Source organism: Octodon degus, unplaced genomic scaffold (genome assembly GCF_000260255.1).
Source record: "Octodon degus isolate 3935 unplaced genomic scaffold, OctDeg1.0 scaffold00069, whole genome shotgun sequence".
Taxonomy (NCBI): Eukaryota; Metazoa; Chordata; class Mammalia; order Rodentia; family Octodontidae; genus Octodon; species Octodon degus.
Genome location: NW_004524645.1, coordinates 4,270,499 through 4,284,565, shown reverse-complemented (window position 1 = coordinate 4,284,565; position 14,067 = coordinate 4,270,499). Strand labels below are relative to the sequence as shown.

The following is a 14,067-nucleotide window of genomic DNA, read 5'->3' as shown; positions in this document are numbered from 1 at the left end:
ATAGATAGAGGGAGACTGGATTTGATGAACATATATTGCATGCATGTGTTGGAATACTGCACAAAACCTTGGTAATTTGTACATAATAAAAAATAACGTATTTCAAGCTGTGTGAATTTCTGGCCTGCTGGCTTGCCCCACAAATTATACATGTGCTAGGTGCCACAAATCACATGAGCTGATTCAGTAAAACACATCTTTTTCTATTTCTCATTCTCTATTCTGAGACAGATACAGATATACAGATATTGATATAATACGGATTGAAATTTACTTTTTCCATATTCACATTAAATTGCTCCAGATCCAGCTATTTTAGAAACTATGCTTTGTGTCCTTTAATCTTTACTTCCATCTTTACTATAATGAGGTATCTATATATGAATGCACATGAGGAAAGATTCTTGAATGTCATTCTGTTCTATTAATGCATTTCTATAGTTAACAAACTATTTTGATTGTTGTCTGTTTATAGTCCTTGAAGTAAGGTAATACCTTCAAATTTATCCTACACTTAAACATTTTCTTCAAGGGCTCCAAGTCCTTTGAATTTTTATACAAATGTTAGAATTAGTCTCACAATTTCTTTCTTTCTTTGCTTTGGCACCATGGATTGTACTTAGGACCTTGCACTTACCAATTGCTTATGCTGCTGAGATATCTTCTCAGCCCTAAACTCACAATTCCTATAGAAAACTCTTGGAATTTCGATTTGTATCACTGTTGAGCTTAATTTTTAACTTGACTGACCTGTAAGCCACCTACAAAATTAGTAAAGCACACTTTGGGATGTGTTTGTGGATCATGGAGGCAATATATATTAGGAATACAGTGCCAATTCTTTACAAATATATTGATATATTTAGTGCAATTTACATTGTACTAATTGGCTCTCCTTTTAGTGAGACATAATGCCCAATATCCAAAATTTGAAGATCTTTATTTTGGCTCATGATATCAGGGTACTCAGTTCATGGTCCCCTGACCTCAGAAACAGCATAGTGAAATACATGGTGGACCGAAGCTGGTCAATTTTTGGCAGCCAGAAGTAGAAGAGGAGAACAGTGTCAGAGAGGGAGTGACCAGGGTCCAAGGTCATGCTTTGTCATGATTTTGACCCAAAATATCTCCTAAAAGTGTCCTGCATTCAGAGATGGGTTTCAGTTTTCTGAGCAATAAGCAAGGCTTATAGCTTCCATCTATTTAGTCTTAATTAATTTATCTTTTCAATGTTTCATTTTCATTGTATAGATCTTATACATCTTTTTTGTCAGTTTTGCCCCATTTAACTTACATTTTCTATTCTATTTTAACCTATAGCATTTATTTCAATTTCCAACTGTTCATTGTTTATACAAAATATGAGTATAATGATCTTGTATTCAGTAACACTGCTCAATTTAACTATGTTTTACATTAACATAATTGATGTAAATAATTTGCTTTTAGTTTCTGTAAATAGCTTCAATTTTCCCATTCCATCTGCAAAAATCTTTATTGAAAAACACATTATACAGAGCAGAATGTTGAAAACAACAGTAAGAAGTCCAACCTAAGCCAACTCTGCTCAGTGGATTCATCAGCCTCGGATGGTCTTTCCACATATTCAAATAATCTGTATAATTTCTGTCACATAAATTCCTGCCTTATTTTTCTTATACTGTGAAATCCAGAGGTTAGGTATGGGTTGTCCTCCGTATCTAGGCTTCATAACTAGGTGTCCTCCAAGACCTGTATGCTCTCAAAGGTGGGGCTCTTGGGAGATAAGACAATGTACATTAGGAGGTGGGGACGGTGAGAAGAGGCAGTGTCACTGGTGGTGTGAACTGGAAGCATGCACCTTCTGCCCTGGATCCTCATCTGATTTCTGATTCCGCTTCCTGTCTGCCATGGCATGAAAACTTTTCTCTCTGCTGTACCCTCTGTCAGGACTTTCTGCCTAGGAGTCTGAAAACTATGAACTAAAAACAGGAGTAAAAACAAACCTGACCTCCTTTAAACTGCATGTGTGTGGTATTGTTTCTCAGTGACAATAGAAATTATTAAGACAGTGATATACTTAAGCTGTGCACACTGGTTGTCAACATGCCTAGCATATCTGGTGCTGCCAGTCCATTTAATGCACTGAGAAGGATGCCTGAAATAATGAGGAAACCATAGACAAAAGAGAGAGGGGAGGGAAGAACAACCAGGTGGTAGTCAATATGGCCTCAAAATGCAGAAGAGAAATTTATAGGGGTAAGAATGAAGCAATCTCCAAATATTTCTTACACATGAACAGGTTAGCAGGGAGAAACCTTTAGGTAAGACACACAGTAGGTAATAGCGGAGGCCTGAAAGGAAGAGAACGTACCACTGAGAGTGGGGTCCTTGGGAAGAGTGGGGAGGAATTACCCTCTCCCAGCCTGGTAGCCCATGGATAGTGAGGATATGAAATAAGAGGGCTAGACGAGAAGTGGAAAAGCTTAGCGGGGAGTTAAGTAGATCCCTGCCTTCTCCACCAGGCATGCTGTACTCTTCACACTCTCTCCCCTCCCCCATCCAATGATTGTGTGGCACCTCAGCCCCTCCCCCAGGGCTGTCATTGGCTGCTGACTTGTTAAGCAAAGCATGCCCAAGGGCTTGATCAGCTTAGGGGAGGCTTTATAGAGGGAGCTAAGGTCCATCTTGGACAGACCACTGGAAGGAGTCCATCTGGACAGAAGGTTGAAGGTCCTCCAGGGCAGTGAAGAGCTGTTGAAAGAGCTCACCAAAACACCCTATTGTGAGAGAAGAGAAGAGCAAAGTTTGGGTGAGTAGACTGTGCACACTGCTCCCCTTGTGCCCCTTGACAACCCCACCTCAAGACTTGAACCCAGCACTCAGACTGGACCCCTTCTCATGCAGCCCCTGTTGCTATCAGTCATCATCCTCCTCCCAAAGCAATTTTGTTCTTCTTTGATATTCTTGTGTCCTTCCAGGAGGCCCCAAAGAGTCCATCAGTGGACTTGGAAGGGGCCGGTCCCTGGGAAAAAGAAGAGAAGGAAACAGGCAGCAGGTTCCAGCCATTATCACTCACCTGAAGAAAGAATGGAGTATTACCATGCCTAGGAGGAGGGCCAAGGCAGCCTGTGGAGGAAAGCGTGCCCACACTGTGCCCCAGGGATCACAAGTAAAGAAGGGTGGAAAAAGAAATCCGGCCAAGAGGGAATGGAAGAGGTCCCCCCGGGGCCGGGGACACCCAGCCCCACCCAAGATGATCCCAGCACCCCTTGGAGGCCTCACATGCTGCAAAGCTCTCTGTAATCTGAGAGGTTGCCTATGGTCTTTGTATGCCAATTAAGCAATGGAGGCAGTTCCAAAATTGAACACCAACACTGTGCAGTGATAGTGCAATAAACTTACCTCTATGAACCTGAGAATATCTATCAGTGCCTTCTCTGGGGTGGAGAGAAAGAGAGGTAGGAAAGGAGGCAAGTGCAGGAGGTGGAGAAGAGGCAGAAGGAGGGATCTTCCTCCTCTTGGTGGAAATTTGAGGAGGAGGGAGAGAGAGGGAGGGAAGAAGGAAGAGAGGAGGCTGGGAGAAAGGGTAAGAGGAAGGAAGTTCTCTATTCTTTGAGAGGAAGAGAGGCAAGAAAAAAAAGAAATAACAAGAGGGGGTGAGAGGGGAGGAAGCTGGGATCCTCCTCCCACTTGTGGAAATTTGATGAAGGGGGGAAGAGTGAGAGAGACAAGAGAGAAGGAGGCTGGTGGGAGGAAGAAAGGAAGACAAGGAGGGAGGGAGGCAGGGAGGGAGGGAAAGAGGGTAAGAGGAAGTGAGGAAAGAAAGGAAGAAGGGTGGGAAGGAAGGGCACTGAGGGAAAAAAGGAACTGCAGGACAGGTTGTGTGAACAGGAGGAGGGGTGTGAGAAGGGAGGAAGGTGGGCTCTTCTGACTGAGGAATCAGAATCACTGATTCAAACAAAGTTACATTCTATGCACATTCAGTCCAATGAATTCATTCTTTTCTGACCAACCTGTATGGCTCCCTGATTATTTGTGAGCCTCTAAAATTTTTTAATATTTTAGCATTTTCTAGATAAGTTTCTGCTTCTGACCTAGAATTTGATCCCATCACATTTTGATTGTTATCAAATCAGTTATTTCTCCTTCGCAAATTGTAAATTTTGTTCTATGACCCATATTACCTGAATCAGCCACCCCATGCACCCTTGAGAGGTTTATTCACTCTGTGATTGTTAGACATGGTGTTCTATACATCTGCACTAGATTAAGGCAAATACGGACACATTCGGGCTTCTGTGTCTGTAAGACTTCTCTTTACTTTGTGCTGTCCTGACACAAAACATGTTCATCTTTGTCCAAAGTTACTTGTTGGCCTTTCTGAAGTCACACCCCCTATTCATTGGACAAGATCTCTGGTGAGCAGTGGTGTGCACCTGCCAGCCATGGATGCTTGCCTCTCATGCAATGGTAGGTAGACACAGGCAGAGCCAGTTACCAGCACAGCTTGGCAGACTCTGGAAAGAAAAGCAGAGGCGTAGAGTCCTTGAACGCCAGCTTGCACTTTGGTCCCCGGTTCCCCTTCTCCTTCTTGACCACCACCTGCTCCCAAGTCTGGCTTTACTTCCCTGGCCTCTCCGGGCTCATCTTGATGACTCATCTCTTTTCTTGCAATTATGATGGGTGCTGCAGCCTTGCCCAACTCCCAGCTGCTTAGTCAGCATGCACCAAGGGCTGTTCCTCATCTCAAGCAGAACTCCCAGCCCACTCATACCCCTCCTCCTGTTCCCATACAGCCTTCTGCAGTTCCCCTCCTCTACCTCTCTCCCTTTCTTCCCTTCTTCCACCTTGAAAATTCAATCAGTTGGAGGAAATCCCTCCTTTCCCCTTCTCACACTGCGTTCTGCTGTTCCCTCCCTCCCTCAAATTTCCGGTAGTGGGAAGAGCATCCCTCCTTCCTTCTCACCCGCTCCTCCTGTTTCCTTCTGTCCTTCCTCTTTTCTTCCCTGCCCCCAGAGAACATACAGACATGGACTTGGGTCCCGAACTTTCCCTGAAGCTGTCACATTCACATCCATGTGCGTGTGTGGGGCACAAGTGATAGGTCTTTTGACATTGTGTAGACTTAGTCAGGTGCCAGGATGTTGTAAACCAAGCCTTTGATCAGCCTCTCATGAAAGAGATTCCTTCCAGATGAGAGTTTTGTTTCCATCATATTTTAGCAGCCCCACCTCCCACAGGTGCCTCAGGGATTAGATGCACAGTGTGGCAATGTGGAACTAAAGGGACAGGAGAGACCAAGTGGGAAACAGGAGGATTTCATCCTGGTTTTATGTGTACACTGGCTCAGCTGGTAAATCTAAAATGGCTGAGCAGAGGACAAGGACAGATTCCAGCTTTCATGCATTTAGTCAAGGGGCCAGGTCTTTAGTGCGGAACTTGTGGGTGGACAGAAAGAGAAGAGAGGCAGATTTTTGAGGTGTGACAGTTTCGTATCTCGGTGGCCCTGCTTGGGCATACCAGAATGTTATGGGAATAGGAGGTTATAAGATTTCACCAACAGGAATAAAAGTTACTGCTTCATCAAAGCCCTCATAGGTGACACGACATCATTTTCCTCCATATCATTTGTACCGCTGTCTGAAACTAAGAACCAAGGAGGGGTTAATGCAATGAAACCAGTGCTCTTTGGCTTCTTAAGTCCTTCCTCATGCAGCATAGCATTGGTATTTTGTCCTGACCTTAGGAGGAAAGAACAAGCAGGCTCTTTTGTCCCAGTTTGCAGGCCAGAAACCTGGGTGTTAAGATGGCAAAGTGTCTTGTACAAATAAATGTAAGGACTGTGCTCCACAGTGGAACCAGCTGGCTTCATGGCCCTTCTCCTGAGGGGATCTGAGATCCTGAGTGGATCTTTTTGTCCCCTTTAGAAGGAGCACAGTATAGATGAAGGAATAGCTGTGATTGGCAAACAGGGAGGATAGCAGGGCTAGTGGGGGCCCTTTTGGTCTTGCAATATGAAGGAGAAATTTGAGAACAAGATACAATAGTCTTGCCCAAGATTACCAGGAAATCCATCGATAATAGTCGATCTGCTTCCCTGTGGGCTAACCTGCCCATGTGTACCTTTGAGAGGGTGCCACCCTTCTTTCATTTCCTCTCCCTCTATCTAGATTGTCCATGTCAACAGTCCTGCAAGTGCTGCCCCCTTCAGTCAGTCCAATGGTCACCATAGTTCAGTAGCCAGATAGAGGCTGTTGGATTCCCACAGAAGAATGAAAGGACAATGTTCTAGAACCAATGTCCTTGGTTCCAGGACAGATGCAATCTTCCTAGTAGACAGTTATTCTCCTTAAAGGCCACAGGGTGGTAGCCTGGGTCTCTTTTTCAGGTGGTTTCAGTGAGTCCTCTAAGCTCGCTAAGAAATTGAGCCTCAGAAAAGTAACATTCCAGGAGTTACATAGGCACTGAGAGGCAAAGGGGGGGGGGTAGAAACCTGCATGTTGAATGTCAGACCCAGTGTTCCTGCCATTGAACATGAGCCCTTCTCTCTAGATGGTCTGGAGTTCCCTAGGAAGGATGAGGAGGCAGTAGTGGAATAATGGTGACAAGGAAATGTGAGAATCAGAACATTTGGGTTCCAGTTCTAATGTGGCCCCTTCCTGACCAGGCAGCCTGGACAAGACCATTTCAGTTTTCTGAGCCTCAGTTTACTCAGCTGTACAGTATAGACTGCACTATAAACTTGGGTCAGTCAAGAAATGCTCACTGAGCACCAATTTCATGCTCAATTACCCTAGGCACTATGGTTGCAGTTAAGCGATACCTCAGAAGCTTGCATCTATGGAGGGGAGACAGTTAAAATATACAGATAAAGAATTCTAGTGTCCAATATGCACAAGAAAAATGTCCAATTTGACCATTAAAGAAAAAGAAGTTAAATCAACACTGAAACTGCATCTTATTCCAGAAAAAATAGCTATCATGAAGAAATCAAATGATAACAAATGCCAGTGAGGCTTCAGGGTGGTGGTGGTGGAAAAGAACCTTTCTTCCCCATGGGGGGGGAGTGTAGGCTGGCACAACTACTGTGGAAACAATATGGAGAGGTCTCAAAAAGCTAAAAGGAGAAATTGTATTCAATCTAGCAGTTGACATTCTAGGAATCTTTCTGAATGAGTTGTTCAGTGCAACATGCATGTTTGTTGCAGCACAATTCTTAATAGCTAAATCTTGGAGTCTGCATATGTGTTCATCAACAGGTTGAATAGATAAAGAGAATGGACTATCAATACACAACACAATGGAGTACTATACTACTGTGTCAATAAAGAAACATAAACTTGAGTCATTTGTAGGAAAATCATTGCAACTTAAAGCCATAATATTAAGTAAGATAGATCAGAAATATATGCTTAAACAGGGCACAATTTCTCCTATACAAGAAACCCAAAATATAAATAAAAGATGGATAGTAAGAAACAGGGAGATAAACCTTTTACAAAAGAGAAGAGGACCAAGAAATGGAGAGAAGGAAGAAAGGAAAGGAAAAAAGTCATTAAAAATGAAGATGTGTAATGTATGTGGACCCACTCCTCACAACGAATGTAATCATAATGTGCTGCAAACATGTACTAGTAATTTTTTAAAAGAACATATACATGACCAAGTTAGATTATGTTGTTCTTGCTAAACACTGCAAAGCAGGAAGGAATGCGGTGGCAAGGTTCTAGGAGCCTACTGTAGCTAGGGCAGTGGGGCTGTGGGTTGGCTTAGAGTGCTAATGGAATCGACCGTGTCAAATTGCTCGGCAAAGCAAGCTGTGATGAGGCCTGAGCGCTCTGATGCAGGCCTGAGGCCAGTCTGCGTCTTACTTTCAGAGCCTCACCTTACCTTTTCAGCCCTTCAGCTTCTGAGTGTCCCCATAAATAGGATGAGTGGGTCATATCTTCAACAACATCCCCAGCAGTGAGTTCTTCAAGGGTCACTCCTGTCAAAATTGGAGATTTTCCTGGGTCATGACATAAGTATGTTTGCTGTTGGGGAAATGAGGTATCTAGAATTGCACAATGTTTTGTCATTGTTATCTGAGATGCCTGTGCTGCCATCTGTGTTAGATGTGTGATAACCTTTGCCTCTCCCTTGATAGATATGCTACATCTATGGCATTTGAATACTTTCTCACCCATCCAGCCGACACTGTTGCATACCCTAATGTGTTCTTCTAATACAGAGGCTGAGAGGATAGGCTCAGCTCTGACATTGTGAAATTGAAAAGGTAGACTGAGGTGAAAGAAGATAAACATGTCAATGTTCTATAGTTATGATTTGTAGAAAATAAAACAGAGGAATAGTATAGTGTCGGGGAAATAGTATACTTTCTGAACACAACTATCACTTCCTGAGCAAGGTTTTCCCTGACCATCTTATACAAATCAGCCAGTATCCCTATATAACATACAACCCCCAAATATCTATCTCCAGCCTAGATGTTCACCTTCCCAAAGCTTCCTCATCTCCCATGCTGTTGTAAGCAGATAAGGCCCCAAAGTCCCTGTAATTGCACTAGCCTGAGTTGCATGCCTCCCCTAGAAGAAATTGCTGCAATCTAAAGAATAGAACTGTTAGCTGGTTTATGTTAGGCCACTTACTCAGAGTCTAAATTATAGGAATCGCATGGATGGAATTAGGTTTTCCAGAATCTTATGGCTCTGTTTACAACAGCATGGGAGATGAGGAAGCTTTGGGAAGGTGAACATCTAAGCTAGAGATAGATATTTGGGGGTTGTATGTTTATAGGTGCCATTTAAGGTCATCCAATGGATGAACATTGGGATCCATAATCCAATAGATGTCCATTGGGCGAACACTGAAATCATTTAAGACCATCAGAATGCAGTAGGCATTAGAATAGATGGACTTGGGTTGGCCAGATAGCTCAATGGACTAAAACAGCTGCTTTGGCAGAGCTCAGAGACCGGGGTTCAATCTCCTGCATGCTGTGCAAGCCCTGAACCCAGGGTGCTCTGAGATGGTGACTGAGACTGGGAGTGGTGGTGCACATCTGTAATCCCAGCACTTGGAAGGCTGAAAACAGGAGAATCACTACAAGTCCGATCTATGTAGTATGACTGTGCCGACCTTGTACTAAATACATAAAAAATAATAAAATAAAAGAATAGGTGGACTCTTAGAGAACTGTAGGGAGCCTTGAGAACTAACGCCTGGCACATGCTGACCTTTGGAGAGCCAAAGAGCAATCAGGTGACTGGGGAGTCATGGAACTGACAAGAATAAAGTGTTTCAGGAAGGACGAGCCAGTTTAGGGATTTGTACACTGTAGAGGTCAATAAAGGTAAAGACAAAATGTGATTTGGCAATTTTGATCACGGATGATCTTCTCAAGTGCCATTTGACAGGATTTGTGATAAACTTGATAAAAGAGAGGGTGGGTGAGAACGTACAGGCAACATGTGTAAGTAATTTTTTCAAGTAATTTTGATGAAAGGACTCATGGCCTGGGCTACCTGAGGCCCTGAGAAGATAAGCTCTGTGAGAGCAGAGTTGTTGCTTCTATTTCTCTCATTGTTGACCCTCTAGCACTTGGAACTCTGCCGAGTATGGAGTAGATATTCCATTAATGCAGTGTTGCTACCGATGGAAAGGTGACCTAGAGAAATATTGGGTACAGAAATAAGTAAAAGGTCAGGCATGGTTGTATACACTTGTAAGCCCAGAACTCAGGGAAGCTAAGACAGGAGCATCACAAGCTCAAGACTCACCTGGCAACTAAGCAATGCAGTAAGTTCTTGTCTCAAAACAAACAAACAATATTCAAACGGTTGGGGATGTAGTTCAGCATGAAGGCTCTGGGTTCAACTCATAGCACCACACAGAAAGGCACCCAGTGAACCCTGACCTTTCAGTGATTCTAGGAAAGGTGTTACATGTTATTGAGATTTCACAGTAAGGTAGTCAGGACTTCTCAGAGTCACATATTCAGTGTAGAGTTACAAGTCTTTCCAGCAGCTGATTTGTCTCATTCCTTCTGGAAATGTGACACCAGTTCTTACGGTGTTTCTATGAGACTAAATCTTAGGAGCTATGAAATTTTATGGCATAGAGAAGAGGCTTTTCCTTTCTTCTATGAATCATTTATAGAACAGCTCTTTTAGGGATAGACTAGAGACACTGCCCAAGTTTCGATGATGTCCAGCCAGACAATGTAAAAATCAATAACATGGCCAAAAAACTTGTCAGAGTTGCGATAATGCACTTTTAGTTGCTTATAGACCTTAAAGTGCCTTGGTACTTTACAGTAGCATATACTATGGCACTGGGGACTGTGAGGATGATGCAATAATTCATTGAAATGGGAATTGCGCTACAGGAGTTAATTTAACATATATTCTCAAAAGAAGGATAAAAGTCCAGTAAGTATTGTGTATGAAAAATTGTTCAACATAGTTAGCAGGTAAACACAATACAGAGATTCCATGTTACTTGAGGAGGAATGATTGTGCGCAAGGACTCAAAAAACAATGAATGATGACAAAGCTATGGATAGAGTTTAGGCGCCCATCAACAGAAGAATGGATTAAGAAAGCATGGTATATATACACAATATATATACCATTATATACTATTACCCTTAAAAATAAATTCTTTTTCATGGAATTAACAACCATCATATTAAACAAAATAACCAAGACTTAGAAAGTCAAATATTAAATTCTTTTCATACAAGGAATCTGGAAAAATTTTTTAGAATTTAAAAAAGGTGATGAGAGTAGAATGGAACCTACTAGTAGAAGAACCTTATGAATATATATATATATATACATATATAAAATATATAATATAACATATTTGCATATATATACAAATATATTACTATCATTGTCACTGTAATATATATATATGCACATATATATTGCATACATAGTACATTTTCTTTACGTGTTTGTCTGTGCATAGGTATACAAGCTATTTCCACAATTTAGTTATTATGAACTATGCTACTATAAACATGGATTTGCATGTATCACTGTATAATATGGTGCCTTTGCTTTTAACTTTTTGGGGAAGATGCTCAACAAAAGATGAAGGGGATAAGGGGAGGGTGAGAAGAAGGAGTGGCAAATAATGAGAGAGAAATGATCAAAATATCTTCACATTTTATAAAAACTCTCACCAGATGGGTTTCAGAACTGCTAAAAGTGTCAAGTTTACAAGTAAACATAATTAAATAAATATCGCAAACATATACCATTAAAAAAGAATGGCAAGGGCTGGGGTTGTCAAAAAAAAAGAAAATAATTAAAAAAGAATGACAAGAATTATAGAAAAAGAGTTGGAGCATGGTGGGATATTGAGGGAGTTAATGACAAGCATTATTTTACTATAATAAAGCTGTCAGGGTCAGGGAGATAGCTCAACAGTATAAGCTCCTGCTCAGCAAACTCAAGGTCCTGAGTTTGATCCCCTTACCAACCGCCCCCCAAAAAAAACCCATCATGTATATAATAACACTGTTGGGGTTTTTGTTTGTTTGTTTGTTTTTTATATTTAGGGAAGGGTCTACAGAGTCTACAGGATCTCACTGCATAGATTGGCCTCATAGTGATCCTCCTGCTTACAGCCTCCCAAGCGCTGGGATTACAGGTGTGTGCCACCACACACAGTCTCAATTGCCATCTCATCAGGCCCTGGGGTGTGGGGCTGGCACAGCACGCCCGGGCTAGAACTCCTGGCCCCTGTGTCTGGCTAAGCAGGTGCTTTAATCTGTTGAGCTATTTGGCCAGCCCTTAAAACTGTTAATTTAAATATTCACCACATATTTTAAACACAACTAAAGTATTTTACAAGGAGTACAGTGTTTGAAGGAAGGAGTGGGCAACAACTTTTGATCCTACCAAGGTCAGAAGAGGACTGAGATTTACAATGAGTTTAACAACCCAGAAGTTCTTGTCACCCTAAACAAGGGTGGCTGCTATGCAGTGACATGTCAGGTCCAGGGCAGACTGATGAGTCAATGGGAGCTCCGTAAGTCCTGGGAATGATGAGCACACACAGCTCTTTCCAGAAATTTGGCAGTGAAAGAAGTTGAGAGTAAAATCATGGCTAGCATGTCCATGTCTGAGCTTCTAAATAGTGCTTCACATCTGTCTACCCATTGGCACTGGCTGCAACTCCTGAGAGTCTTATCTCTCAGCAAAGTAATGTTTTTAAAAAAATTAATCACATTATTTCTCTACTACACATAAAGCCTTCTAAAGCCTACATCTCCTGATTCATCTCACACCTGTCTCTGTCTCTACTCTATTTTTCTGCCATATTAGAGTTCTTTTAGATTCATTTTCTGCAGCCTGAAGCCTTTTTTTTTTTTCAAGTTCAACAGCTTTATTAGCCCCTGGTAACAGACAGTTCCCCAGACAGGGGCCTGGGGACAGTGAAGGGCACGGCCGGTCCAGTGCACACGACAGTATGTTGGGTCAGGCCCTGAGTGGGTTCCTGGGTGTCTGCCCTGCCCCCTGCCCTGTGAGGGGGCCCAGGAGGGTGCAGCTGCTGGGTGGCAGCCTCCAGCTGAGACCAGACTGATCTCTGCTGGGTGGTGGGGAGGTGGAGAGCCAGAAACCCTGGCAGCTCTGGCATTGAGTTGTCCCCCCACCACACACACACCAAGGTGACATAAATAAAAAAATAAATAGTCTCACCTCTTTCCCCCATTCCCTCCATTATAAAAACACAAAGTCCTCCAAGCTTGGCCGCTTGGCCTTGAGGAGGTGCCCGGGGCGAGGCAGCCGCAGTGTGGCTGCCTGGGGAAGCTGGGAGCAGAGGTCATCCAAGCTGTGGTCCTGAGCATGGCCCTCGGCCAGGGTGAACATGGGGTAGCGCTCTGTGGCTGAGGAGGAGCTGAGGATCTTGGTCAGCTCAGAGCACAGCGTCTCAAACTCCTTCCTGTTTCCTGCGTAGAAGCCCACTGTGCAGCTTGGGTCCATCTTGGCGAAGGCCATCTTGCGGGGAGAGGTGCAGTGGAAAGACTCCAGGGGGAAGTCGGCCTGGCTGACATCCACGGCGGGCTGGCAGTAGTGGGGGTCCAGGTAGAGCAGGAAGTCATCCTGGTAGCCAATGAAGTACAGCGAGTGCCTCGGTTTGCCTCCCATGATGCCCAGACACAGTTCAGATCTTAGGAGCTCCTTCACTCCGGGCACGTACACAGGGTTCAGAGTCTCCCCGCCCAGGCGCACGGGCACCAGGATGACCACAGACTTCCATTCGGCTGCTGGGTCCCGGCTGGCCACCAGGTGTGCCACATCCGCCTTGTATACTGTGCAGTCCTGAGAAACATACACGGCCAGGCGGGTGAGCTCCGAGCTGCTCTCCACAGCCTTCCTGAGGATGTGCGCCACCAGTGACGGCCCATACCAGTCACCCGCCTTCTTGCCCGAGCTCTGCCCAAGCTCCACCAGCCGGTGCAGGCCAAAGGGGGCCCGGGGGTGGTCAGCGAACCAGGACACGATCTGCCGGTGCCTCAGCTCCTGCTCCAGCTCAGGGGCGCCCCGGGGCCAGCGTGGGGGCATCCAGCAGGCAGGGCCTCGGCCAGGGCTAGAGGAGGCCGAGCCAGGCAGATCAGGGTGGCCCAGGCCGAGACCCTCGGCCCACATCCAATCTCGGGGCAGGAAATGCAGCAGCAAGCCCTGGGCCAGCATCATCTGACCACTGCGTAACATGCATCCCCAGCCACAATCTGAGGTCAGGGAGCCCCCAGCTAGGGGTGGAAAGTCCCGGCGATAGGTCAGCCACAGGCGGGACACAAAGTCCCGCTGGAAACGCTGGATGTCACCTTCACCCTCAAAGCGGTAGCGGCGCCCACAGAGGTAGATGCTGGAGATCTTGCTAAAGCTGGTCCGGCTTTTGACCATCCACCCATACTTGACATTGTTCCAGGCGGTCAGGAACCGGGCCTTGAACTTGTCCACCTCGTCGGGCTCCACATGAGCAGCGCCGGCCGGGCTGAGCGCGGAGCCGTCGGGTCCCGGGGACCCCAGGCTTTGGGGATCCGGGCCCCGGGGTGTCCGCGGCCTC

At 44.6% G+C, this 14,067-nt stretch overlaps 1 protein-coding gene and 1 pseudogene across 1 annotated transcript in view; both read right to left on the bottom strand.

The window, feature by feature from the left end:
* LOC101569478 overlaps positions 1–12,708 on the bottom strand; it is a 24,090-nt pseudogene extending 11,382 nt beyond the window's left edge.
* Positions 12,372–14,067, bottom strand: part of LOC101569086 (cysteine protease ATG4D) — a 1,939-nt gene continuing 243 nt past the window's right edge. The window contains exon 2 of the mRNA XM_012515553.2: positions 12,372–14,064. Coding sequence (XP_012371007.2) covers positions 12,717–14,064 — 1,348 coding nt within the window. The 3' untranslated portion in view covers positions 12,372–12,716. The remainder of the gene's footprint in view (positions 14,065–14,067) is intronic.